At 52.4% G+C, this 26535-nt stretch overlaps 1 protein-coding gene across 7 annotated transcripts in view; it reads left to right on the forward strand.

Annotated features, from left to right (window-relative positions):
* Positions 1-26535, forward strand: part of RALGAPA2 (Ral GTPase activating protein catalytic subunit alpha 2) — a 1855355-nt gene that overhangs the window by 1677211 nt on the left and 151609 nt on the right. For all 7 annotated transcript variants that reach the window (XM_085612413.1, XM_085612412.1, XM_085612410.1 and 4 more), the window contains one exon: positions 292-413. In XM_085612413.1, coding sequence (XP_085468539.1) covers positions 292-413 — 122 coding nt within the window. The remainder of the gene's footprint in view (positions 1-291; positions 414-26535) is intronic.

Consider the following 26535-nt stretch of genomic DNA (forward strand, 5'->3'; position numbering starts at 1 on the left):
CGTGTTACTGGTTGCTCACTTTCAAGGACGCACAGATGCTTTCTCTGAGCTTAAATAGAAAAAGCGTCCTTGTGTTCAAGTTGCTCCATCTGCTTTTTAATCTAGTATGAAATATAATGATTTGTCTTGCAGTAAAGTAACGGTGAATGGTTTTTCAGTCATATCATGGTAACATTGATGTCAATTACTCATTGTTTATATTTGTTATTGCTGTCAGTTGGACCTGTCACTTTGCATATGCTCTGTCACTATATGGTTTCTCCGTGTATATCTTTAACCTACTAACTACAGCTATGAAGAAAGAGCGCTCTATCTCGAAGCAATAATCCAGAACCACAGAGAAGTGATGACATTTGAGGATTTTGCAGCTCAAGTCTTTTCCCCCAGTCCTAGCTACACTGTTGGAGGAACAGGTGAGTCCATACATTATATGCTTCTTTCTGCGGCAAAGCGTTAGAGCGATAGATGTACCTCTAGTTTTATAATAAATGCTGTGAGTGCAAGAAGGCCAGGGGATCCCCTTGAATCAACTGATGAATATTTAAAGAGATGATGGTGTTAATTTTGATTTATTTTGCTTCAGGGATGTTCAACAAGAAACCTTTCTCAGAATACCACATTAACCCTTGAGTCTAGGAAGGTTAATGAACTTTCTCTCAGTAATGTGCTCTGGTTCATCCAGGGGGTGCGGGTTTCTCGCTGCGCTTGGAATACTCAGCTCAAAAGCTAACACTGAAACCGGGCCTGCTTATTGGAAAAAATGGCCTCTCACAGTGGATGCCGCCTCTGCCAATGCTAAATGGAGATTATGCTGCTGAGTTACCAGGGTCAGGGATTAATGAAGCAGAAATGCAGAAATAACGTCCCCTTTAGCAGATCATAAACATAGGGCAGTGTGCTTCTGTTTAAAAAAAAAAAAAGAAAATCCAATATTTTTTACGTAACTTAAACTCCTGTTTAAAGAAGAGCAAGTTTGCAAAATGCTGTGGAGCCATGTATTTTATCTTTTACATGAAATGCTGTTAGAATGGTTTGTTCCTTTGTCACGCCATCCCATGGTGACCCAAAAAATAAGGTCTTCATTGCCTCATAGCAGGCTTATTCCTGGGCTCCCTTTGGTCAATCTTGAATTCCCGCTTTGGTAGCCGCTTTTAGTAAAGATACTTATTTCAAAGTGGTAGTTCTTTTCAAATGTACGGCATGATTAGTGTTGGCCAGCCTCACCTACAAAGCGTGTAAGAGGTGCCAATCACTCAGACAGCAGTTTTTGCATTCTTCCACCCTTTCTCCACGAGGGTCACAGGGGTGTATAACCCATCTAAAGAGTAAGTGTGACGTTTTTTGATTGCAGAATTTGATTATGCCAAACATTTAATGTGATCTTGTGCTTCAGCTGTACCTTTCTCTGTTTGACATGTTAAACAATATTCTGTGTCCAAAGCATTACATTGAATACAGGACTTGAATTTGGTGAAACAAAATCACCTCCAGATAAATCCATGTATCATTGTTTTATTGCTGGCTTCAATCGTTCTGCTTTCAAAGCTTTGTTTGGTGATAATCGGTGTATGTATACATTTGAGGTGTTCGCCAGAGCCGGAAGGCTTTGGAGAAAAATGTGCAGACTGGGGGCGGAGCTTGCTCGCGACCAAGATGGCCGCTTGAGCCCTTTGCTCCGTGTCATCGTCTCACCATCCGACATTTATCCTACAGCCTTGCACACTAACCTTATCACTCTGCTGAGGATTGCTCACCGGAATGCGCAGAGACTCAAAGGGTTACACTCTGGTTCCCCGGCGATCGAGAACGACAAAGATACGGCGCCCTGAAGACGTCTGCCTTGTTAGGCCTGCATCTCCGGACTCGAGATGAACGGATCGACAGACTCTGCTGAGGGACGAGATGCTTGTACGCCGGAGGCACGAGGGACGCCTTTGCCATCCGGGAGTCCCACCGAGACTGCTGCTCTTGCGGGTGGCGGTGCACTGACAGGTGCCTCGGGGGCAGACTGAGCCCCGAACGACGAACAATAGAAGTGCAGAAGCCGGAGGTGCCCTAGTGACGAAGGAGCGCTTCGGAGCAAGTGGCGGGCTCCCGCTTTGACCACACGCAGCTCCGGTTGTGAAGGTACCCCCCTAAAATTGGTCCAGTGAGAGGGATTTGAAGCGTGTATAACCCATGAATCTGATAGAGACTACTAGCCGCAGATTCCTTAACGTAGAATTATCTCCAGACGGGAGACTGGACCTGGAAAACTTTCTTGCCCAGCATCTCTGCGTGCCCGGGGGGGCGGCACCTCACGACTTCGCCCCGACGTCCTCCGCGGGCGTGAGGTCAGCGAGGTCACATAAGCCCCACCCCAGCGCGCTTTCTTTTTACGCCTAGCGTTTTTCTGGGTACAGTGTGCGAATGCCTTCGGGCTTCAAGACGTGCTTGTCTTTCGCGCACCAGATGCCGGCGACGGATCCTCACCCCATCTGTATGTGGTGTTGGGGGAGCACCATGACTCAACGGACTGTGAGGCATGTTAGCAAATGAAGCCAAAGTCCCGGCGGGAGCGCCGGATGAAACTCTTTTCGGCACACATGTCCAGGTCGGCGGCGGCGCCGCGTCCGTCCCCCGAGGACGGCTTCAAGAACCGCCGCTTCCATCTCCGACATCGTCCTTCTCCCAGGCCGCAAGGGCATCGCTCACCTGTTGGTAAGTGTCATAGTTTGTCCCTGTGGCCCGGCCCCCGGACTGTTGGGGGTGTGGGTTAACCGCGGGTGGTGCGGCCCTGCGCGTCTCCACCCTATCCGCCGTTCCCCGGCGCGGGGTGACCAGAACCCAGATGGAGGCCTATGCGGCGGCCTTCCAGGCCTCGTTGGCTCTTCCTCCTTCTCCTTCTCTTCCTGGGACGTCTGCGGATCCCGTGGCGCGTGCGGGGACTTCTGTTGCATCGCCGCCGGCTCCTGCGCCGACAAGTTCGGATCCAGGTTCGTAGGATGTGGTGCCGTCGGGGTGCGGCCCTTCGGGGTTCCCTCCTTCGGACCACGGCGCCTTTGCCTCGCCGCAAACCCCCGCGTGGTTCCCTGTGGTGTTGTGGAAGGTCGGGACGTGTCCTCGAGTCCCCCTCGGTCCTCTGGGCAGGCGGCGGCCTTGGCCGAGGTGACGCCGCTGAGGCGCCAGCGGCTACTGGCCCTAGCGACGCCGCAGGGGCTGACTAGGGGCCGGGGCGTGTCTCCGAGCCCCCCTTGTCCCTCCACACAGTCGGTTGAGTCGACGCCTTTTCGGCACCGTTCCTTAGCCGCCCTGGCTCCGACCTCCTGCGCCGCGCTTTGTGGCGGAGGTCGTTCCGGCGTCCCTTTCAGCGCCGGTTGACGTTGACCTGACACCGGTGGCGGATTCTGCGACGTCGGGTAGTTGATTCGTCTTCGGACGCCCCCTCTTCTCCAGAGGTTCGGCAGCTGTTTGTTTCATCCTCTCCGGAAACGGGTCGCCGCGTCGTGTCTTTTTCCCCGGCATCTTCTAAGGACGGCTCTTCGCCGTTCCCGCGCCCACAGTCTTCGCCGGAGGCACCTCAGGTTCCCCATTCATCGGTCCACCCTCCTCCTTTTCGAGCTTGGCCTTTGCTTCCTTCGGTTGGGCTGGGGGACGGCCACCTTAGCTTGCAGCCGTCGCCCACAGAGGAGCTGCTTTCCCCGCCGCTGGGCCCTATGGAGGCGAGTGCTGCCTTCACTCGGGCTGTTTCCACGACTGTGGGAATCTTGCGTATGGGCGATCCAGCTGACCATTTCCCCACTGATCATCTGCTGGTGGTTCTCCATCAGGGCTCTGGTGGATGGGAGCTGCTTCTGCCCTTCGAGGCTGCGCTCCCCAATTCTCTTTTGGGGGCGTCCTGCCATGGGGGACCCGGTGCCCCAGCCTCTTCTGCACCGCCACCGGCCTGCTTCGCATGATCATGTCTGTCTTTCCCTCAATCCTTCTACCAGGGGCTCTCTTTTACAGACTGCCTTTCCCTCCTTGCCATCGGTGTTGTCTCCACCGTCGCGGGAGGCCTGCTGGTTGGATTCTTGGGGGCGCAACAGCTTCGCCTCTTCCAGCGCTGCTTTGCGGGCCCTTAACACTCTTTGTGTGTTGGCCAGAGCCACTTCTTGCTTATGGGACTCAGCGAAGTCACTTCTGTCTTCCGCTTCTCAGGATGGTGCCTGTGTTGATCTGTGGCACCATGTGTTGGATGGCCGGGAGCTGGAGGCGTTCATTCTACGCTCGGCTCTGGATGTTTTTGGAGGTGCTTGGTCGTACCATGGCTACTTAGGTGGCTCTTCGTCGCCATGCCTGGCTACGGGATAGTGTGTTTGTAGGAGAGTAGGGTCTGCTTTCTATGTTCACCCCCACTTTTTGCTTTTGCTTCACTGGTTTTCGACTTGGATGTGGCTGTGGGCCTGCTAATCAGACCCACAGCCCGGCTGTTCTCTCTCTAAACTGATACTGTGCACTTTAGGTGAATAACCCAATTGGATAGGATCACCTTATTGGCCCCTGTACAGTGTACCTTAGGTACCCAGGGCATAGGTGTACCCTAGGCCTACCAGGGGCTGCAGCATGTATTATGCCACCCCTGGCCAGGCCTTCCATAATGACACAACTGGCTGATCACTCAGATGGGGCAAGGTTGTGTAATCACCCCTTGCTTAGGTGTAGTATTCCTAGACCTACCTTATATATAGACACATGGGTACCTATCAGCCACTCCTATGGCAGGCCTTAACAATCCTGGAGGCAGAGTGCTTGGTAACATGTGAGATGGTGCTCTAGCATGAGTTGAGCCTATCTGCAGCTTTCGGAACCATGTCCTTATAGCTGTTCTATGATATAGCCTACCATATACTCTTAAAGTACCTTATAATCTTAAACGGTTATGGTAACTATGGTTTGGCTTTATCGAAACATGTCATGTAAGGTGTCTAACACTTTGGAATAATACCCCCATACCATTTCTGGCGATGAGGATATTATTCCTCCCTTCTAGAGGGAGAAGACATGTTGAAACCTACTTACCCGGTTAAAGTTAACCAGAGCCCCAGCATCACAAAATGGATGCTGCTGCCACAGACTCAAGTCTGACCTCCTGCTGCTGGGAGTCCTTCCAGCGAGGGAGGCTTGGACAATAGGTTTCCTGCCTTGGGAGGTGCGAGCACCACCCCAGACAGGAGTTAGTGTATTGGAGCAGGGAGGGATGAAAGAAACTAGACACTGCCTGGGGCACACAAGGTGTCCCATGCATAGTCCAGTTCAAACCGGTGCTGGGGCACTCCAGCCCCAGCTCTGGCGCGAAACTGGACAAAGGAAAGGGGGTGTAGCCACTCCCTTTCCTGGTCCCACCCATAGGAGGGACCTTGCAGGTAGCCCAGCCCACTAGCCCAGTATATTAGTAGCTAGTTGGGCCCTGCTAGATTAGATTAACCTGAATCTGCAACTTGAACAGAAACTCTGGACCTTCGACATTCAACCTCAGGAAGAAGCCTGAAGAAATCTCCCTTGTGGCCAAGGAGTGACCACCCTGGGCAACCAGGCACCATCCAGCGACCGCTGCTTGCTTTGCGACTGAATCCTACGAGGGACGACTGCAGAGACTTCCAGACACCTCTGAACCAGATCCACATCTCCAGCGAAGCTGAGACCCGTGGAGGCGACGAGGGACGTGGGACCGGCGACTTGGGAAAAGTGGCTAGTAACTGACTAGCGCGACTTCTGAGGCTTCCTCGAGGCTGTGCTTGGGGAATTGAGAAGCCCCACTCCCGAGCACCATCTGCAAAGAAGACCAGATCCCCACACTTCACGTGTTCTGCGTGGGGCCCTTCTGCACCTGTGTTGCTCAACGTGTTGTCTGGTTGCTGACCTGTTGGCTAGTAACCTCTGCGACGACGAACCTTTACTTTCAACTTGCTGGTCCGGCTCCTCCCGACTGGCACCCGCTCCTCTGTGAAAGAGAAGCACCCCAGACCTTCCTGGTCTGCACCAGAAGCAAGTCCTCCATCCTGCGTGGGTTCCGCTTGCCAAGGCTTGTTGGGTCCTAACTCGACTTCAACGCCGCCGACAGCAAGAGCCTTCGTGGGACAGCTCACCTCCTGGTCCTGGTCGTCCTCAACATCTCCTGGTACCCGTGGCTGCTGCGACAAGCTTCACCTCTTCACCTGCATCTTCACGACATCGCCTGCTTCCTTCCTGGTTCCTTCCCGGCTCCTGGCTGTTGACCTAGACTCTGTCCCTTCTGCTTGCAGGTTCCTTCCTTCTTGGTCCCCACCTTGGGATCCACCGGACACACTTCACTGACTGCCTGTCAGCAACTTTCCTTCAGGCATCCATAGAAGTCCACGACGAAACCCGACGCAAGTTCACACCTATGCACCCGCAGCCCGTGGGCTAGGTAACTTGGGTACTTCGGTGCTCACAAGGGGATTGACTATCCTAGGGTCTAGTTTCTGAGTCTCGACTTTCTAGCTATACCAGAAGTGTCCTAAAACTGCTTATTTCCAACTGTTAGTGATTCTATCGACTTTTACGCATTACGCGTGAGTGTTTCCACTCTGCACCTGAATCCCGTGGGCCTCCCACTTTCTAACTGTTGGTAGTATAGTGTAGCCCCAGCGATTCCCTAGGCCTAGGCCTATCCTGTGTTCGTGACAGTGGTCCTTATACCACTTACATAGTATATGGTTTGCGTGGCCCCTAGGGCCTAACTGTATTACTTACCTGTGTGACTTAATGTATGCTAAAATAAGACTGTGTTGTACTTACCTCGAATCTCATAAAGAGTGCTGAGGGTTTGCCTAGAATAAATGCATTCTATTTTTATATATATATCTGTTGTGGTGTCCTTTCATTTGGTATTCAAGGAATTACATATGGTATAACAGCTGGCTTCACATGCCATTCAGAGTTTAGCCTAAGACTGCTCTTGTCCATGCTACCACTAGGATAGCTGGTCCATAAGGTTGACTTTACAACCAATCACCATAAGGGTTGTTTGGACTGATACAAGGTGTACACTAGAATTAGTGACATCATATATCAGGGCAACTTCTCACAGTGTTCCCTGAAAACGTTTTGGGAACGGCTGGTTGACCTCCCCTTTGATGGCGCTCTGTTGTTCCACGCCCCTGCGGATTCTGACATTCAGAGGTTTCTTGCGGGGCTTCACCCTCCTCCTCCACCTCAGTGACCTGACTGTCGGTCTGTGTTTTGGGAGGTGCTCTCCCGTTGTTTTCCTGGGGCCTTGTAACGGGTAGCCCAGGTTGTGTATTCTGTATGGTTGATGTGCCTTAGGGTCCTTTTGTTGAGCCCTTGGTGCTGTTGGCTGCTGGTCCGGCCCTTTGTTGTCTTGTGGTTTTGGATGTTGGCAAGCCTAATAGGCCTTGAGATTAGGCCTTCTGTCTCTTCCTTATTGGCTGCTTGATAAGCCGTCTGCTGGTTTTTTCTGCAGGTCTTTCTGTTTTGTCCTCTGCTGCCGAAAGGTTTTCCTAAGAGGTGTTTCCATGGTTCTTGGGATGTAACCTACCCAATGTGGGGTACTTGTAGCTATTACATAGCTCTGTCATGTGCTGGGGAGGGGTGGTCATCCTTTCGAGTTCCTTGCTCTCCGTGGCATCACGGTATGTCGCAGGTGCAATTTTCTTGCCAATTGTCTTGGTGCGGCTTGAACTCGGTCTGTCCTCCTCCTTGTCGCCATGTTGTTCGGCCGGTCTGGCCTGCTGTCTGCGGCATATTGTTGTGGCGGTTCTGCACTTTGGTCCTGTGTTTTGGCATGGTCCTCTGCCTGATGCTCCAGAGGGTTGGCTTTCCTTGGCCTGTTTTCTGATGGCCGGCTTGGGCCCGTCCTTCGTCTCTCTCTCTCTTCTTTTCTGCCGGTTCCTCCACTTCTTCGGGGGTCTGTGTGCGTGTCTCTGGGCCGGCCCCTTCCTTGGGGTGTGTCCTGGTCCTCCCTGGCCTCTGCCTTCGGCTGGTTACTGCCTTTTCCTGGGTGCGCTGTTCCGTGGTGTTGCCTGTTGCTGGTGGCGCGTGCCCTTGCAAGACTGCTTGTTCTGCTCCACCATTGTGCTCTTGCTGTGTTTCCTTGCGCCCCTGCCTCTGGTTCCGCTGTGGCTTCGCGCTACGGTGCTTTTATTCTGCGTGTGCTGTCGGTGGTGGCGCCGTTCCGGCCTTGTCCGCTGCTTGCAACCTTGTTGTTTATGGCTCTTTTCTATCCCTGTGCATATGTTTCTTCCGGTAGGCCCTGCCTTTTCTCACTGGGTTCGGGGTGGCCTTTGTGTTCCTTGAGGTTTTTGGGATGCTGTCTGCCCCTGCGGGGTGTGGGGTGCTCTCCCTTGGTTGGGCTTAGGATATCCTGGCCTTTCTTTCTGGTTCTTGTGCCATGCCCTCTACTGGGGCCCTTGTCTCTTCTGGTGGGGAGGCTCTCTCGCAGGCCCTCCTCCCTTCTGGGTATGGCTAGGGTATCTATTCTACGTTAAGGAATCTGCGGCTAGTAGTCTCTATGAGATGTGCAAGTTACTTACCTTCGTTAACGATGTATCTGGTAGAGACGATTCTAGCCGCAGACTCCTTCATGACCCGCCCTTCCTCCCCGTTCTGCGAGGACCCTCAGCTTGTTTTCTTGCGCTCGCCTCCCTCTGGGTGGCTTGTCTTCTGTGGGGGTCCTTTTTCGTTTTCTGCCTTTCGGGCTTCCCTCCAGCTTGGCTCTCTCCAGTGTAGGGGCCTGCCTTTGCTCTTTTCCCTTTGTTGCAATTTCTGATCCCCTTGCGGTCTTCTACTCTGGGGGTTCTTTTGCCTGCCCTTGGCCCCCTGCTCCTTTCAGAGACTCTGGCCCTCCTCGACTGTGTAGTCTCGGGTGGATTGCTGTTGCTCCTCTGTGCCGGGCTTGTGGCCCTTTGCTGTGTGGTCTATGGTGGCAGTCTCTCTCTCTCCCTCTCTTACAGTGCTTCCACTGCTTGTGCCTCCAGCCTGGCTCTCGCTTTGGCTTACACAGTGGTTCTGCGGAGGGGTGCACATAGGCTGATGTGGCCTTTTGGTACTTTTGTGTTGCTTGGTGCTGCCACTTGGCTTGCACAGTTGTTCCTCAGAGGTGGTATGCTCTCTTCCTGCTTTGGCTTTCTTGTTGTAGCCTCTTGACGACTCGGTGCCACCTGGTGCTGATCCTCATCTTTTGTGTCTCTCTCTTTTTGTTTCTCTGGTTTTCGCACACTGTTCCCATGCTCTTCTCAGTTTTGTTGTGATGGCTCCGCGTTGTGACGCGGAAAAGTTCTCCGAAGCAAACTGACGTCAGCGCGCCGGGGTGGGGCTTATGTGACCCCGCTGACGTCATGCCCGCGGACGTCAGGGCGGAGTCGCGAGGTGGCGACGGAGGGCAATATTGCTGGCGTGTGAGGCCTGGTTTATATTTATCGGGCAGGACCCTGCATTTTAGCACAATACCCTACGCTTGGGTGAGTGCGGTAGCCGTTAGGTAACAGATTTTGGCGGCACGCCTCCCACGCCACTCTGCTCAGGGTGCTGTCCCACAGGCCGACTAGAAGCTGACAGCGCTTGGTTCTGACTGGAACGTCTCACAGTCCCTCCAGTGGTGTTGTGTACTGAGTTTCGGGACCGTAGAGAAAAGAAGAGTTCTGCTTGGCGGGCTTGCCTGTGTGCGGAAAAGGGGAGCGTGGACAAAGCGCAGCCCAAACTCTCTTTTGAACAGAAGCGGTCGAAGTCTAATGATGCCTCCACAGATGAGTCTGTCAGGATGCAGGCCCCTATGGCTGAAGATGTTAGCCCAGATATCCGGTGCATGCTTCTGGCCATGGAGAAAAGCTTGCAAAGTGGTATTACCTCCCTCGGTACCAAAATGGACGCTCTCTCCTATAGGATGGACCGAATGGTGGAACGCTTAGACAAAAGCGCTGAGCGGCTAGACATGTCGGAACAAAGGATTACAGAGGTGGAGGAAGCGCACACCACGCACGATACAGAACACAAGCAACTTGGGAAAAGTTATGCGTGTCCTTCAAGACAAAACAGAGGACCTAGAGGCTCGTTCTCGTCGATGTAACCTCCGAATCACTGGTCTCCCGGAGATTACCCCGACAGGTAACATGGAGCAGTTTATTGAAGGACTGTTGGTCAAACTGCTGGGAGAGGGAGTTTTCTCCACTATGTTTGTGGTGGAGAGAGCGCATTGTTCCCTGGGGCCTCGTCCACCTCCGGGGGCACCACTACGACCGATCATCGCAAAACTGCTTAATTATCGCGACAGGGACACAGCTCTGAGACTGGCGCGGGAAAAGCAGAAGCTGGCCTATGAAGGCTCGGAGATATCACTATTCCCGGATTTCACCATCCGTGTACAGGAGGCGCGCCGACAGTTCGTCCCCATGAAAAAACAGCTGCGAGATCTGGGCATAGACTACGCTATGTTATACCCGGCTAAACTTCAGTCAATAGACGGGGCCGTTCGCACATCTTTACCGATCCAAAGTCATTACAGAAGGCCCTCAAGGAATGGTCCAAAGAACGTCGCCATGGCACGGAACGACATCAGCTTGAGGAGGCGGCAGGAGGTTCACTGGACGAGCAGGACTGATGATGGCGTACTGCAGCTAGCTGATAAGTATGGTCTTGGGGACTGAAAAGGGGGAGGGGGTACTGCGTATTGCGGACTGCCACAGTCTATCCATGAAGCGAGGGTGTCATTGGTTCTACTCGAGGTCTATCTCAGGCAGCTGATGGGGAGACATTGGACATACCGTTGAAAGTTGATTGAGGGGAGGGCAAGGTGGGGCAGCTAGTGGTGGAATACGTAGAGATGAATCCGGAACTATCGTAGGGGCTGGAATCTGTTCCTGGAAGCATCAAGCCCTGGAGTTGGATGTTGTTCTACCGTATTTTGATCTATATAATTACAGCGGCATGGGAGTGGTCAGCGAGGCTGTACTCAAGTTCGCTGACGATGCTATTGAGTGTTTTTTCTTGATCTCCTAGGGAAGACGAGCAACATCTGCCCACGAGTGAATCACACACGGGAGGGTACAATTTCAATTTAAGGGGAGGTGGGAGGTTGATTGTGGGTGTTTTTTGAAGATGACTCGCGGCCAAGTTGGGGGCGGGCTGGCGTGGGCGGTGGGCGCAGAGTTGGTATTTTGGTTGTTTTGAAGATAAATCTTAGTCTTTGCATGGTGCACTTATTAAAGATTTGCTGCATAGGTCAGGATGCATTATGTGCTCTAACACATACAATGGCGGGACCCAGTGACGTTAACGTCCCAATGAGATTGGAATACCTCCGCGGCCTCACATGGAATGTTCGGGGGCTTAATGACCACCGTAAATTACGTACGCTGTTGAACTACCTGAATAGGCAGAATGTAGATGTAGCGTTAATTCAGGAGACGCATCTCCCACTGAACAGCGCATTATTACGCTGTAGAGGCCTGGTGGATAACATCAACGCCTCAGGTTTCACCATACATGCCCGAGAGGTGCTGACCTGGGTAAATCCTAGGTCAGCCTACACACTGGAGCAATTGGACTCAGACAGGGATGGTCGCTTTGTGATCTCCAGATGTCACGGGAAGGGCATTGACCTAATATTAGTGAATATCTATGGCCCCAACTATGACTGTCCAGAATTTTGCACAACACTTGCGGGTGCGGTCAATAGGTACCCAGACACACAGTTTCTTTGGGGTGGGGATTTAAACCTGGTTAGAAACCCAGAGTAGGATAGGTCGGGGGGGACAAATGAGGCAACCCTCAGCTGCAGCTAGAGCACTTGAGGCCGCAATGGTGAGCATGGATCTTTGCGATGTATGGCGAACGCGACATCCGGGCAGGGGAGGTTACACACATTACTCCGCTTATCATAATTTACATACTCGAATAGATTATATGTTGGCGTCTGCGCCGCTCATGGAGCGCACTCAGGAGTGATTGGTGTTACCACGCACATTATCGGATCACTCCTCTCTTCTGCTGGTTGTAGATGCGCCGAGGAAGACTATCCCGCCATTCACCTGGCGGTTTCCCCCTTATTCGCTGTTGGACCCTATCTTTAAAGCAGAATTAGCTGAAGCTATCGAAACCTTTTTCTAAATTAATGTGGGGTCGGTGGATAATTTTCAGGTCGTGTGGGAGGCCTTCAAAGTTTATATTCGTGGAGTTGCTATGGCCAAGCGCTCAGGGGTTCTGCGCTCTGTCCGACAGAGACTGGCTGCTCTGGAAAGGAAGCTGTGAACTTTGGAAAAACGCAAATTAGAGTGCGAGGACGAGACAACGTGAGATATCAAAGACTCACTCGTGGAATACCAGGAAGCAGCCGACAGTGAAATTAAGCACCTAGGCAAATACGCTACGGCGTGGGTCTACAGGGAGGGGGATAGGCCTGGTTCGGTACTTGCACGAATACTGAAAGCTAAACGCGGCAAAACGCTAGTCACTGACGTTTGATCGGTGGAGGGTGTAATGTTATCGGACGAGGCGGCTATTGCAGATAGGTTTAAGCAATTTTACATGGAACCATATAAATCCCGGTCTTCCGGCATAGAGGACGAATTTCATGACTATCTTGAACATATTAAATTACCATTTCTCACCAATACTCACGGGAGTTTCTCATGAAACCTATAGAAAAGGATGAAATATTATTGGCCTTGGCGGGCATGAAAGCTGCCAGCGCTCCAGGAGCAGATGGCCTGACAGTCGGTTTCCATAGAGCCTTCATGGATTTATTACTCCTGCACCTCTCAGTGCTTTTTGATGACATGTGCATGTCAGGCATAATGCCATCAACGATGCAAGAGGCAATTATTGTCGCCATCCCTAAGCCAGGCAAACCGTTAGACGAGTGTGGATCCAATCGTCCACTCTCTTTGCTCAACGTGGACACTAAATTATTCGCTAAGATACTAGCTAATCATCTGTCCCCCCTAGCGCCGGTATTGGTAGCACCTGAGCATGCAGGGTTCATCCCAGACAGGAACCTCACTTACAATCTAGGAACGGTGTTTGGGGCTATTCAACAAACCAAACAGGACTCTAAAGCGGTCGCGGTCTTCCTAGATATGGAGAAGGCCTTCGATTCGGCAGAGTGGCCCTTCATGCGACAAGTATTGACCAGGATGGTTCTGGGCTCAGTCTTCCTACAACTGATTGGGGTATTGTACAATTCACCCTCGGCCCGTATAAAGATAGATAACTTGGTGATGGATTCCATTATGGTAACCAGAGGGACGAGACAAGGCTGCCTGCTGTCTCCCATTTTATATGCTCTTGTAGCAGAGACCCTAGCGTGCGCACTAAGGGAATACCACAGACACAAAGGCGTCAGCTTCCCGACTTAAAAGATTATAGTGTCAACATACGCAGATGACACGTTGTTATATGTTTGCGAACCAGAGATCAGTCTCTCCTCTGTCCTCAGGGAGGTGGTGCATTTTGGAGCGCTGTCGGGCCTGCGGGTCAATTGGTCAAAATCCATAATTTTCCCACTCACTCTGGCCACAACGCATTTTGAGCCAGATTTTCTGCTACAATGGTCCACTGACACGATACGGTACCTAGGAATCCGTCTACACACAGATTCGAAGATTGTGTTTAGAGAAAACTACGGTACTGCAGTCAGCAGACTGAAGGATGATGTGGATGCCTGGATTAGGTTGCCGTTATCTCTGCTCGGCAGAATCTCTATTATGAAGATGGTGATCCTACCCCGTTTTCTGTTTCTTTTTACAAATATCCCCATTGTTTTGCCATGCTCTTTTTTTCAAGGAGTCAACAAATCATTGGTAAAATTGGCCTTGGCGGGTAAACAAGTGAGGGTGAAATCGCGTACGCTCACACTGCCCTACCACATGAGGGGATTGGGCACGCCAGATTTGGACCTGTATTACAGGGCAGCGCAAGGCGCTCAAGCCTATTATTGGATCCATGGCTCGCCAGATATCCCGTTTCTCCGTATGGAAAAACTCTTCGCAGACCCGCTCCCCCTTCCGGCCACGATATTTGAATCCGCAGACCGCAGAATGGGGATCCGAGACTCGATTAACTCGACTCGTCATGCCTGGCATACTTTATTGCAATTAAAAGCGGGGGCACTGCTGTACTTCCCGGTTATGCCTATTGAGTGGACTTTATGGCTGGAACCATGTAGAGATGGTGGGGTTGTTCGTGAGTTGCAAACTTTGAGCATAACTACAGCAGGGGATTTATTTCAAGATGGGGCAGTTAAAACTTGGGAGGACGTGGAAAACACGGCAAACACTAATACCTTGCTGCAACATTTTCAGTTTCACAGAGTGAGAAGGGCAATGCATGACAGCTTGGGACAAGACCTTCAGGACCCACCCGAGATGCTAGAACTGTCCTATATCATTAAGGCTAAATCGCCACACAAGATGGTCTCTAACATATATAAGATAGCAATGTCGCATAGAGCGAATCATTACAAGAAAGCCGGGCTGGCCTGGCAAAGAGATTTACAACGCCTTGTAGATGACGCTATGTGAGCCTATTGTTGCACCAGCACCCTACGCATTTCACTACACGGCAGACATAGGTTGATTCACTTCAAGTATGTGAACAGAGTGTACTATACCCCAGAGAGATTACACAAACATGGCTTGAGGGATAGTCCGGCATGCGACAGATGTCATGCGCTGATTGCTGATTTTTTCCACCTGGCGTGGCAATGTCCGGGAGTTTATAATTATTGGGAATTGTTCTTCCTTGAGTTGGGGAAGATTGTTGAAACAGAACTCGCTCCTGATCCGGCACTGGCCCCTCTGGGGTATTCTAAACAGTTGCCAAAGGCAATACGCATACTGGTAGATATGGGTCTTCTCATAGCAAAACGGAGGGTTGCAATGTGCTGGTCTAGGGGCCCTACACCTACAGTAACACAATGGGCGCACAACATGCTTTATTGTAGTACATAAACAGAAACTTACAGCGAATTGCTTCCCCCTCGGAGCAGACCTAAGAACTTCTGGGGGCTCTATACTACGTATTTGCTCAGTAGAGATTCGAATGTTGGTGGAGATTCCCCCACCGCACTGGATGACAATAGCCATAACTCTACCATTCAGTCCGCTGCCGGCTAGTTATACTGCGCAGAACCACCTTGAATGCCTCGCCCAAAAGGGCGGTTTGACACCTGGGGGGCTGAGTTAATACGGAAGTGAGAGCACACGTGTCCAACAATTATGCACCTGATGGGTTTCTTACCACTCCGGCATCATTATAGGCAAATGGCCAACTGTTTTTTTTTTATAAATATCTTGTTATCTATTGATCACCGCATGTTGAATATGCTTTATATTTGTTGTTTCATTGTCCACCAAGAATGCTGAGTACACAGGTTCACGCAAATTCTATGGAAGGTGATTGCTGCCTGCCCTCTGGGTTGTTGGCTTAAAAGCTGTGTTTATTATTGACATGTTGCCGGCCCCAGGGTTGTAGGCGCGAAGCTGTGTGTGTCTGTGAACCTCTTCAATAAACAGTTAATAAAAAAAAAAAAATGTGCAGACTGAAGTAGGGTGGACAGAGGGGCCAATGAGATTTTCATTATCATGCCTCTGCTTCCTGCAGAGGCGAGAAGGAACCTTACAATAGCCTCCGTTGGTCTCTGTTGAACTGGAAAGCTAAGCAGACAAACCGTTATATTTGTAATTTATTGGTGCCCTTCTACCATAAAAAAAACTTAGAGACCAGCTGCTCTTGGGGGTTTGAACTCACCAACATTCTGACAATATAAATGCGGTTTGAAGCCTCCGCAGGCTCCAGTGCGACCTCAGGTGACTCCCCTACAGGAAGGTACGGATCCATATCCTCCTTTTCCTGCTCCTGGGACTGACTCTTCGCATTTTCTCAATGCGATGTTTGGTTTATTTACAAGAGCCTCAACTCCATCCGGTGCGCCTTCAGCCCCCGTGGGTCCTCTGGCATTCAACCTGGGTGTGCCTCAGTTCTATCCCCAGGCACCTTTTATGCCGTTGACTCCGGCTTGGCATTTCCCGGCGTTGAGATAGTCTACTCCGACTCCCCGGACTCCTTCAGCTGCTGAGTCTGCTCCACCTCGGATTCGGTCGAGGTTCGATGTCGAGGCTCCTCCATGGACGCCGCTGGTGTCTTCTCCGGCGCCGCGTGTGGCTCCACCGACGCCTGTGCCTAAGCAACGCTCCAGGAGAGAAGCTCAGAGATTGCTTGAGGAGGAGGAGTATTTGCAAGAACAGGAGGAAGGAGAAAAATTGTGGACTCTGTGGATGAGTTTGAAGGCCTTCAGGAAGCTAGTGGCCTAAAAACCTCCCCTGAGTATGACTTACCATCTGCAAGTGGTTGTGTTGTGCAGGACGTTGCACCTTACCATGTTGTCATAAAGAAGGCAGCTGACTTATTGGGCCTTAAACCTCCCTCTGCTGAGATTAAGTCCAACGTACTGACGGAAGTTTTGAATACTTCTTCATCAACTTCTGAGCCCCTACTTCCATTCACAGAGGCCCTAACAGATCCAATTCTGGAGGTGTGGCAGAAGCCTTTGTCTGCTCCGGCTGTATCTCGTTCTATCTCGAGACGATACAACCCTGCCCCTGGTGATCCGGCTTTTTTGTCATCACATCCGACACCGGAGAGTCTAGTTGCTCAAAACAGTCTTCTGGTGCTTTTCCTACCATTTTGGGTGACAGGGATTCGAAAAAGACGGAGCAAGCTGCGAAGGTGGTATTTTCTTCTGCAAGTATGGCTCTAAAGTCAACTAATGCGACTTGCCTTCTTGGACGATATATACATGCACTGATGGACTCTGTTGTTCAGTTGGCTCCCAAGTTGCCTGAGGAGGATCGTGCCAACCTCTTGAAAGTCCTTTCAGATTCGCAGGCCGCAGCATGACAAGGGTTTCAGTCAGGCATGGACACTGCTGACTCTGTGGCTCGTGTTATGGGGTCTTCTGTGGCTACAAGGAGACAGGCATGGCTCAAGTCTTCAGGGTTTTCGGCTGATGTACAGGCGACCATTTTGGATTTGCCCTTTGATGGGTCGAGGCTCTTTGGTTCTAAGGCGGACTCAGCCATGGAACGTTTCAAAGACAGTAGAGCCCACCGTAAGATCTTTAGGCCTCCAGGTGCAGTCTAGAGATGATGGGTACAAGAGATATTGGGGCTTTGGGAGATCTGCTTCCTTTTGTGGCCGCCAACAATTTCAGCAGCGCCATCAACAGCAAAATCCCTTGTACAAATCGTACAGAGGGAAGAATAAGAGAGGCCTCAGGGGTGCAAATCGTCAACAGGCCTCCTCCTCTTCCTCTACCTCCCCTCCTGCCACCGTTGGTACATCACAAAAGCAGTTCTAGATTCCCCATCTTAGAACATGTTGGTCCAGTTGGAGGTCGGGTGTCTCATTTTCTACAAGATTGGAGACTGATCACATCGGATCGTTGGGTCTTGAATCTTGTAGAGAATGGGTACACCCTCCCATTTTTGGTTTCCCCCTCCCTACCCTCCTCGCCAGGGTGGTTGTTCAGAAGACCACTTGCTGCTTTTGCAGAAGGAGGTTCTTACATTACTCCAAAAAGGTGCAATAGAGGTGGTTCCGGAACAGGAAAGGGGTCAGGGTTGTTACTCCTGTTATTTCCTGATCCCCAAAAAGGATGGTCGTTTGAAACCAATCTTGGACCTCAGGATTTTGAACCTTTACCTCAGGCAGGAAAAGTTCAAAATGTTGACCTTGGCTCAGGTTCTCCTTGCGCTTCAACAGGAAGACTGGATGGTGTCCATCGATCTGCAGGATGCGTATTTTCATCTTCCCATCCTGAAGTCGCATCGAAAGTATCTCCGGTCCACGGTGGGATCGCAACATTACCAGTTTGCGGTTCCTCCGTTCGGTCTCACTTCCGCGCCTCGAGTCTTTACAAAGGTGATGGCGGTGGTAGCGGCTCATCTCAGAAGGTCAGGGTTCCTGTTTTCCCCTACCTGGACGACTGACTGTTGAAAGCGGAGTCTCCAGAGTTGGTTTCGCGCCACTCGCATGTGACAACTCATCTGTTGTTCAAATTGGGTTTTTCGATAAATGTACCCAAATCTCACCTGGTGTCTTCTCAGCGCAGCCTGTTCATAGGGGCAATACTGGACACTTCTGTGTGTCGGGCATTCCCGCCTCCGCAGAGGATTCTCGATATACAGGAAATTATTCCTTTATTTCGCGATGGAGTGGTTGTTCCAGTCCTGAAGGTTCTTCGCCTGCTCGGTCTGTTCGCTTCATGCATTCTGTTGGTCAACCATGCACGCTGGCGCATGAGGGTACTCCAGTGGTGCATCCGCAGGCAGTGGTATCAGCACAACGGAGATCTCGGGGAGAATATCAGGATCTCCAGAGAAGCTGCAGCAGAGCTGTCTTGGTGGAGTGAGCAGGGCAACCTGTCTCAAGGAAAGCCCTTTCAGCCTTCTCTGCCCATGGCCACAGTGATCACGGATGCATCCACTCTAGGGTGGGGTGCTCATGTGGGGGATCTGGAGGTCAAAGGCCTTTGGTCTCCAGAGGAACGGTTGCTTCACATCAACCTTCTGGATTTGCGGGCGATACGTTTGGCACTGAAGGCTTTTCTCCCTTCACGGTCAGTCGGTTCAGGTCCTGACGGACAACACTACCGCAATGTGGTACATCAACAAACAGGGAGAGGTAGGGTCGTTTTGCCTCTGTCGAGAGGCTCTGCGGCTCTGGTCCTGGGTTCAGGGCCAACGGATTTGTGTGTTTGCAAATCATCTGGCCGGTGTGCTGAATGTTCGTGCGGACAGTCTCAGTCGGCGTTACTCGGCCGATCACGAATGGCGGCTTCATCCGGAGGTGATCCATCGCATCTTTCAGATGTGGGGATCTCCTCGGTTGGACCTGTTTGGAGACTGCAGATTAACGAGCAGTGCGCGTTCTCGTGAGCTTGCAGTTTCCGATGCAGGGAGCTTTGGGGGATGCGTTTCAGATGGATTGGAGCTCACAACTCCTTTACGCGTTTCCTCCCATACACTTGATTCCTCGGGTTCTGAGGAAGATTCGCCAAGACCGGGCCCAAGTTATATTGATCGTCCCGGATTGGCCAAGAAGGGTGTGGTACACAGACCTACTACACCTCTTATCGCACCCCCGCTCCGTCTCCCTCTCAGGGCAGACCTCCTCTCGCAGTTGCAGGGGCAGGTTCTACACCCCCACCTCCAGAGCCTGCACCTTCATGCCTGGAGATTGAACGGGGCAACCTGAGTTCTTTCTCTCTCCCGCCGTATATAGTGGATGTTATTTTATCATCCAGGCGACACTCCACTAATTTTTTTTCTCTTCCAGATGGTCCAGGTTTGTTAAGGGGTGCGGAGAGAGAGAGAGTGACATTGACCCTTTGAAGGCCCGATTGTCTAATATTTTGGAGTTTTCTCTTTCTATAGCACAGCAAGGTTGTGCTGTAGCCACTGTTAAGGGCTATTTATTGGCTTTGTCGGCCTTTTTATGTTTGCTGAACCAGCCGTCTTTATTTAAGTCCCCCATTGTTATGAGGTTCATTAAGGGCCTTACAAATATGTTTTCTCCCACTCCTTTCATTATGTCTCAGTGGGATTTGATTCTCATACTCACTTTTTTAATGGGTTCTCCAGTTGAGCCTCTTCACTCTTGTCCGTTGAGGCTTCTTTCTTTTTAAACGGTTTTCTTGATTGCCATTACCTCGGCTAGGAGGGTAAGTGAGCTTCAAGCTCTTAGTTCGAAACCTCCTTTCCTGACCATTCATGCGGATAAGTTGGTTTTGAGGACCCGGGCTACTTTCCTTCCCAAGGTGGTTACCCCTTTTCATATGGGACAATCCATCACTTTACCCACCTTTTATCCTTCCCCTCACCCTTCCAAGGAGAAAGAGAGACTGCATCGGTTGGACCCTAAGAAGGCTGTCGCCTTTTATTTGGATCGGACTAGAGATCTGACGCTGGACGATCAGCTCTTCGTGGGCTATGTTGGGAAAATGAAAGGCAAGGCAGTGCACAAGAGGACGCTTTCCAGGTGGATTATCTTGTGCATCAAAATTTGCTACGCACTGGCCAAGAAGGAACCGCCTGAAGGTATCAGAGCTCATTCCACCAGAGCTAAGTCTACTTCTTCTGATTTGGCTAGAGGTGTTCCTGTTCTTGATATCTGTAAGGCAGCAACTTGGGCCTCCCTCCACACCTTTGCTAAGCTTTACTGCTTGGACTCTGAGGTTAGGAGGGATGGCCATTTTGCTCGCTCTGTTTTGCAGGATTTTTGGTCTAGTCAGGTGGACACCCTCCTCCGGGAGAGGTATGGCTTTGGGAATCTGAAAGAAACACGTTCGTTAGATTCCTTACCTTAGAATATCCCCAGGCGTCAGGCTGGATCCTGAAAGATTTTTCGTCAGCAGTACCCCTGCGCGTCGGTAGGCGTCATCTGCGGCTCCGCATCCGTCGTCGGGATGACGTCGTCGGAGTACTTAGACGCCGCCCTCTCGTGCTGACATCTGAAAGAAACACGTTAGTTAGAGATTCCTCACCTTAGAATATCCCCAGGCGTCAGGCTGGATCCGGAAAGATTTTTCGTCAGCAATACCCCTTGCGCGTCGCTAGGCGTCGTGTGCGGCTCCGCGTCCGTCGTCGTGCGCCGGAATGATGTCGTCGGAGTACTTAGACGCCGCCCTCGCCTGCTGACGTCAGTTCTTCTTTTTTCCGCGCCAGACAGCGCCGATCCGGGAAGAGCTTACCCCTTTAGTCACTTTTTGACTACAACTTTTTGAAACTCTTTTGTCTACTCGTCGACCCGAACTGGTGCCGGTAGGATGCCTGGTTTTAAAGCCTGTGACTCCTGTCACCGACTGATGTCGGTAACGGACCACCAGCGCCGGTGCCTTTACTGCCTTGGGGCCGACCATGACGCGGAGTCGTGCCCCGACTGTCGGGCCTTGACCTCGAAGGCTAGGCAGGAGTGGTCTCGCAAGCTTCTCGAGCTCCGACACTCGGCCTGCGCCGTTCACGGTCCATAAGGAGGTCCACGGACCGGTCGCGGAGCCGCAGCCACCATCACCGATCGTCAGGATCCAAGTCTTTGGGTAAGTCGAAGCACAGTAAGAAGTCCAAGAGACAACATCGCTCTTTGGACTCCCCTTGCCGGTCGCGCGACTCGGTCGAGGGTCCGGGTGGTACCAACCCCGAGGCTCCGCCGGAGCCGCGCCCGTCCCCATACCCGCTGGTCAGTGGGACTGACGTGACTCCGGTGGAGATCAGTGCCTTCCTCTCGGCCATGAGGGGCCTGGCTCCGCCGTCGACGCCTGCCGGTGCGCCTTCGGGCCCCACAGGCTCAACTGGGATGCCTAGCGACCCGGCGGCTCCAGCCCCGGCGCCGTCGTCGACTTCGTTCCCGACGCCGCAGGTCCCCGTGGGATCCAGGCCTGGATCTCAGTCGATGCCGGTCGACCTCACAACGCCTCCTCCGCCGGCGTCGACACCGGTTCCACCCTCGGCACCGTCTCCGGACAACGCTGTTCCCCGGTTTAGCCCCGGTCCGGGCCCGGTGCGGCGCCGTTCGGCGCCGCATCCGACGCCGATGGGTGACCATTTCATCTTCCGCCCGGCTCCGATCATTCCCCCTGTTTATCAGGAATCGGATGACTGTGGCGACTGGGAGGGGTCTGATGACCCTCTGGCCCGCCAGGGCCAGTTATCATAGGACTGGGCAGATGAGCTGGGGGATGCCAGTGGCCTTGACACCTCTCCTGACACTGGCTTCATCTCTCCTCTGACCGTTGTGAGAAGTTGGCCTGATGTATGATGTCACTAATTCTAGTGTACACCTTGTATCAGTCCAAACAACCCTTATGGTGATTGGTTGTAAAGTCAACCTTATAGACCAGCTATCCTAGTGGTAGCATGGACAAGAGCAGTCTTAGGCTAAACTCTGTATGACATGTGAAGCCAGCTGTTCTACCATTTGTAATCCCTTGAATACCAAATGAAAGGACACCACAACAGATATATATAAAAATAGAATTTATTTATTCTAGTCAAAATGCCCTCAGCAATCTTTATGAGATTCGAGGTAAGTACAACACAGTCTTATATAAACATACATAAGTCACACAGGTAAGTAATACAGTTAGGCCCTAGGGGCCACGCAAACCATATACTAAGTAAGTGGTATAAGAACCACTGTCACAAACACAGGATAGGCCTAGGCCTCGGGAATCGCTGGGGCTACACTATACTACCAAAGGTTAGGAAGTGGGAGGCCCACGGGATTCAGGTGCAGAGTGGAAACACTCACGCGTAATGCGTAAAAGTCGATAGAAATAGTAGTAATTAGAAATTAAGAGTTTTAGGACACTTCTGGAGTAGCTAGGAGTACAAGACTTGGAAACTAGACCCAAGGATAGTCAATACCCTTGTGAGCACCGGAGTACTCAAGTTACCTAGCCCACTGGCTGCGGGTGCATAGGTGTGAACTTGCGTCGGGTTTCGTCGTTGACTCCTATGGATGCCTGAAGGAAAGTTGCTGACAGGCAGTCAGTGAAGAGTGTCCGGTGGATCCCAAGGATGGGATCAAGAAGGAAGGTACCTGCAAGCAGAAGGGACAGAGTCTAGGTCACCAGCCAGGAGCCAGGAAGGAACCAGGAAGGAACCAGGCGATGTCGTGAAGATGCAGGTGAAGCGGTGAAGCGTGTCGCAGCAGCCACGGGTACCAGGAGGCGTTGAGGACGACCAGGACCAGGAGATGAGCTGTCCCACGAAGGCTCTTGCTGTCGGCGGCGTCGATGTCGAGCTAGGACCCAACAAGCCTTGGCAAGCTGAACCCACGCAGAATGGAGGACTTGCTTCTGGTGCAGACCAGGAAGGTCTGGGGTGCTTCTCTTTCACAGAGGAGCGAGGGCCTGTCTGGAGGAGCCGGACCAGCAAGATAAAATCAAAGGTTCGTCGTCGCAGAGGTCACTAGCCAACGGGCCAGCAACCGGACAACACGTTGAACAACTCAAGTGCAGAAGGGCCCCACGCAGAACACGTGAAGTGTGGGGAGCTGATCTTCTTTGCAGATGGTGCTCGGGATTTGGGCTTCTCAATTCCCCAAGCACAGCCTCGAGGAAGCCTCAGAAGTCACGCTAGTCAGTTACTAGCCACTTTTCCCAAGTCGCCGGTCCCACGTCCCTCGTCGCCTCCACGGGTCTCAGCTTTGCTGTCGATGTGGATCTGGTTCAGAGGTGTCTGGAAGTCACGGCGCTGGTCAGTCTCTGCAGTCATCCCTCGTAGGATCAGTCGCAAAGCAAGCAGCGGTCGCTGGATGGTGCCTGGTTGCCCAGGGCGGTCACTCCTTGGCCACAAGGGAGATTTTTCAGTCTTCTTCCTGAGGTCGAATGTCGAAGGTCCAGAGTTTCTGTTCAAGTTGCAGATTCAGGATAATCTAATTCTGCAGGGCTCAGCTACCTACTGATATACTGGGCTAGTGGGCTGGGCTACCTGCAAGGTCCCTCCTATGGGTGGGACCAGGAAGGGGAGTGGTTACACCCCCTTTCCTTTGTCCAGTTTCGCGCCAGAGCTGGGGCTGGAGTGCCCCAGCGCCGGTTTGAACTGGACTATGCATGGGACACCTTGTGTGCCCCAGGCAGTGTCTAGTTTCTTTCATCCCTCCCTGCCCCAATACACTAACTCCTGTCTGGGGTGGTGCTCGCACCTCCCAAGGCAGGAAACCTATTGTCCAAGTCTCCCTCGCTGGAAGGACTCCCAGCAGCAGGAGGTCATACTTGTGTCTGTTGCAGCAGCATCCATTTTGTGATGCTGGGGCTCTGGTTAACTTTAACCGGGTAAGTAGGTTTCAACATGTCTTCTCCCTCTAAAAGGGAGGAATAATATCCTCATCGCCAGAAATGGTATGGGGGTATTTTTCTAAAGTGTTAGACACCTTACACGACATGTTTTGATAAAGCCAAACCATAGTTACCATAACCGTTTAAGATTATAAGGTACTTTAAGAGTATATGGTAGGCTATATCATAGAACAGCTATAAGGACATGGTTCCGAAAGCTGCAGACAGGCTCAGCTCATGCTAGAGCACCATCTCACATGTTACCAAGCACTCTGCCTCCAGGATTGTTAAGGCCTGCCATAGGAGTGGCTGATAGGTACACATGTGTCTATATATAAGGTAGGTATAGGAATACTACACCTAAGCAAGGGGTGATTACACAACCTTGCCCCAGCTGAGTGATCAGCCAGTTGTGTCATAATGGAAGGTCAGGCCAGGGGTGGCATAATACATGCTGCAGCCCCTGGTAGGCCTAGGGTACACCTATGCCCTGGGTACCTAAGGTACACTGTACAGGGGCCAATAAGGTGATCCTTACCAATTGGGTTATGCACCTAAAGTACATAGTGTGAATTTAGAGAGAGAACAGCTGGGCTGTGGGTCCGATTAGCAGGCCCACAGCCATATCTAAGTCGAAAACCAGTGAAGCAAAAGCAAAAAGTGGGGGTGAACATAGAAAGCAGACCCTACTCTCCTACAACCGTGGCTTCGGAGGAAGGTGCTACCTTTTCTGTGGCATTGCGTAAGGTGGCCGAAGCCCTCGGGCTGGAGTTACCTACTGTAGCCGTGAGGACTAACCTCCTCACTGAAGTGCTCCAACCGTCAGCAAGCTCCTTGGAGCCTCTGCTGCCAATTAGCGAAGCACTGATGGATGTTCTGAAGGGCACCTGGTCCAAGCCCTCCACAGTACCTCCTGTGGATCGGAACGTGGCCTGACGCCACCGCCCTGCACCGGGCGACCCCAGTTTTCTGTCCGAACACCCCACCCCTGAGAGCCTGGTTATCCAGGCCTCTACTTCCCAGACCTCCTTCCCGTCCACTCCCCCGGATCAGGAATCCAAGAGACTGGAGCAGTTTGGCAAAAAGCTGTTCTCCTCCCTTAGTTTAGGGCTGCGGTCGATTAACACCGCTTGTCTCTTGGACCGTTGCTCCCACTCTCTGTGGGATACGGTGGAGGTCGTGCTGCCCCTGTATCCGGAGGAGGCCCGGACACGGCTCGCCCAGGCTCTTGCCGACCGGCGGGACGCAGCGCGGTATGTCATCCGATGTGGTTTGGACACAACGGACTCACTTGGCAGGGCAATGTCGTCCACGTTGGCGCTTCGGCGTCACACCTGGTTGCGGTCCACGTCTTTTTCCGGGGATGTCCAGAGCACCCTCATGGACATGCCCTTTGATGGCGATCGCCTCTTTGGCGACAAAGCAGACAGTGCGCTGGTGCGCTTTAAGGACTCCAGGGCTACGGCCAAGTCCTTGGGTCTCTCAGCCCGCGCCCGCAAACTTCCGCTTTTCGCCCCTTTCGTGGCCAAGGAAGGGGCGCCCCCTCACGTCCGCCTAGCCACAGGCCACAGAACCATCCTCCACGCAGTCGCGGACGTGGATTCCGCCATGGTGGTACAGGGGGTCAACGTGCCGGTCCATCCACATCCACCCCAGCAGCATCCGCCTCAAAGCCTTCCTAGTCCATGCTTTCAGGCCCATTCCACGCCAGTGGGAGGCAGAGTTCGCCATCACCTGCTCCACTGGCGTTCCATCACTTCGGACAGGTGGGTGCTGCAAATCTTCCGAAGAGGCTCTTCTCTCCCCTTCGAGACGACCCCCCCCAGCCATGCCACCGCAGTGCCACCGCATGTCGGGGGATCACTTGAATCTTCTACGGGAGGAAGTTGCGGCCCTCTTGGCTAAAGAGGCCGTCGAGCGCGTTCCTGGTCCAGAAGTAGGCCATGGTTGTTATTCCCACTACTTTCTGGTTCCCAAAAAGCGCAAAGTGGGCCTACGCCCTATCTTGGACCTCAGGAGCGTCAACGCCTTCCTCCGGAAGGAACGGTTCAAGATGCTCTCCTTAGCTCAGGTTCTGGCTGCCCTAGACCCTGGAGACTATAGATGGTAGTGTTGGACTTGCAGGACGCTTATTTTCACATTCCCGTCCTGCCGGCCCACCGGCGTTCCCTGCGGTTCACGGTGGGTCGGGAGCACTTTCAGTTCACCGTGCTCCCCTTCGGTCTCACCAGTGCCCCTCGGGTGTTCACGAAAGTGATGGCGGTGGTCGGAGCTCACCTGCGCAGATCAGGGGTTCCAGTCTTCCCCTATCTCGACGACTGGCTGTTGAAGGCGGGCTCGCCCCAGCAAGTCGTCTCCCACCTCCAGACTACGGCCAACCTCCTGCATTTGCTGGAGTTCTCCATCAATGTGCCGAAGTCGCACCTGAGTCCCTGCCAGAAGCTCCTCTTTATTCGGTGCAGTTCCGGGCCTATCCTCCGGAACAGCGGGTCCGGGATATTCAGGCTCTGATTCCCATCTTTCTGCCTCTATCCTGGGTTTTGGTCAGGTTGGTGCTGCGGCTTCTGGGGCTGATGGCCTCCTGCATCCTGTTGGTGTATTACGCCAGGTGGCGAATGTGGGCTCTGCAGTGGGACCTGAAATTTCAGTGGGCCCAGCATCGAGGCAACCTGTCCGACCATGTCTTGATCTCGGAGGGCACT

The sequence above is a fragment of the Triturus cristatus genome, chromosome 6 (genome assembly GCF_964204655.1).
Source record: "Triturus cristatus chromosome 6, aTriCri1.1, whole genome shotgun sequence".
NCBI lineage: Eukaryota > Metazoa > Chordata > Amphibia > Caudata > Salamandridae > Triturus > Triturus cristatus.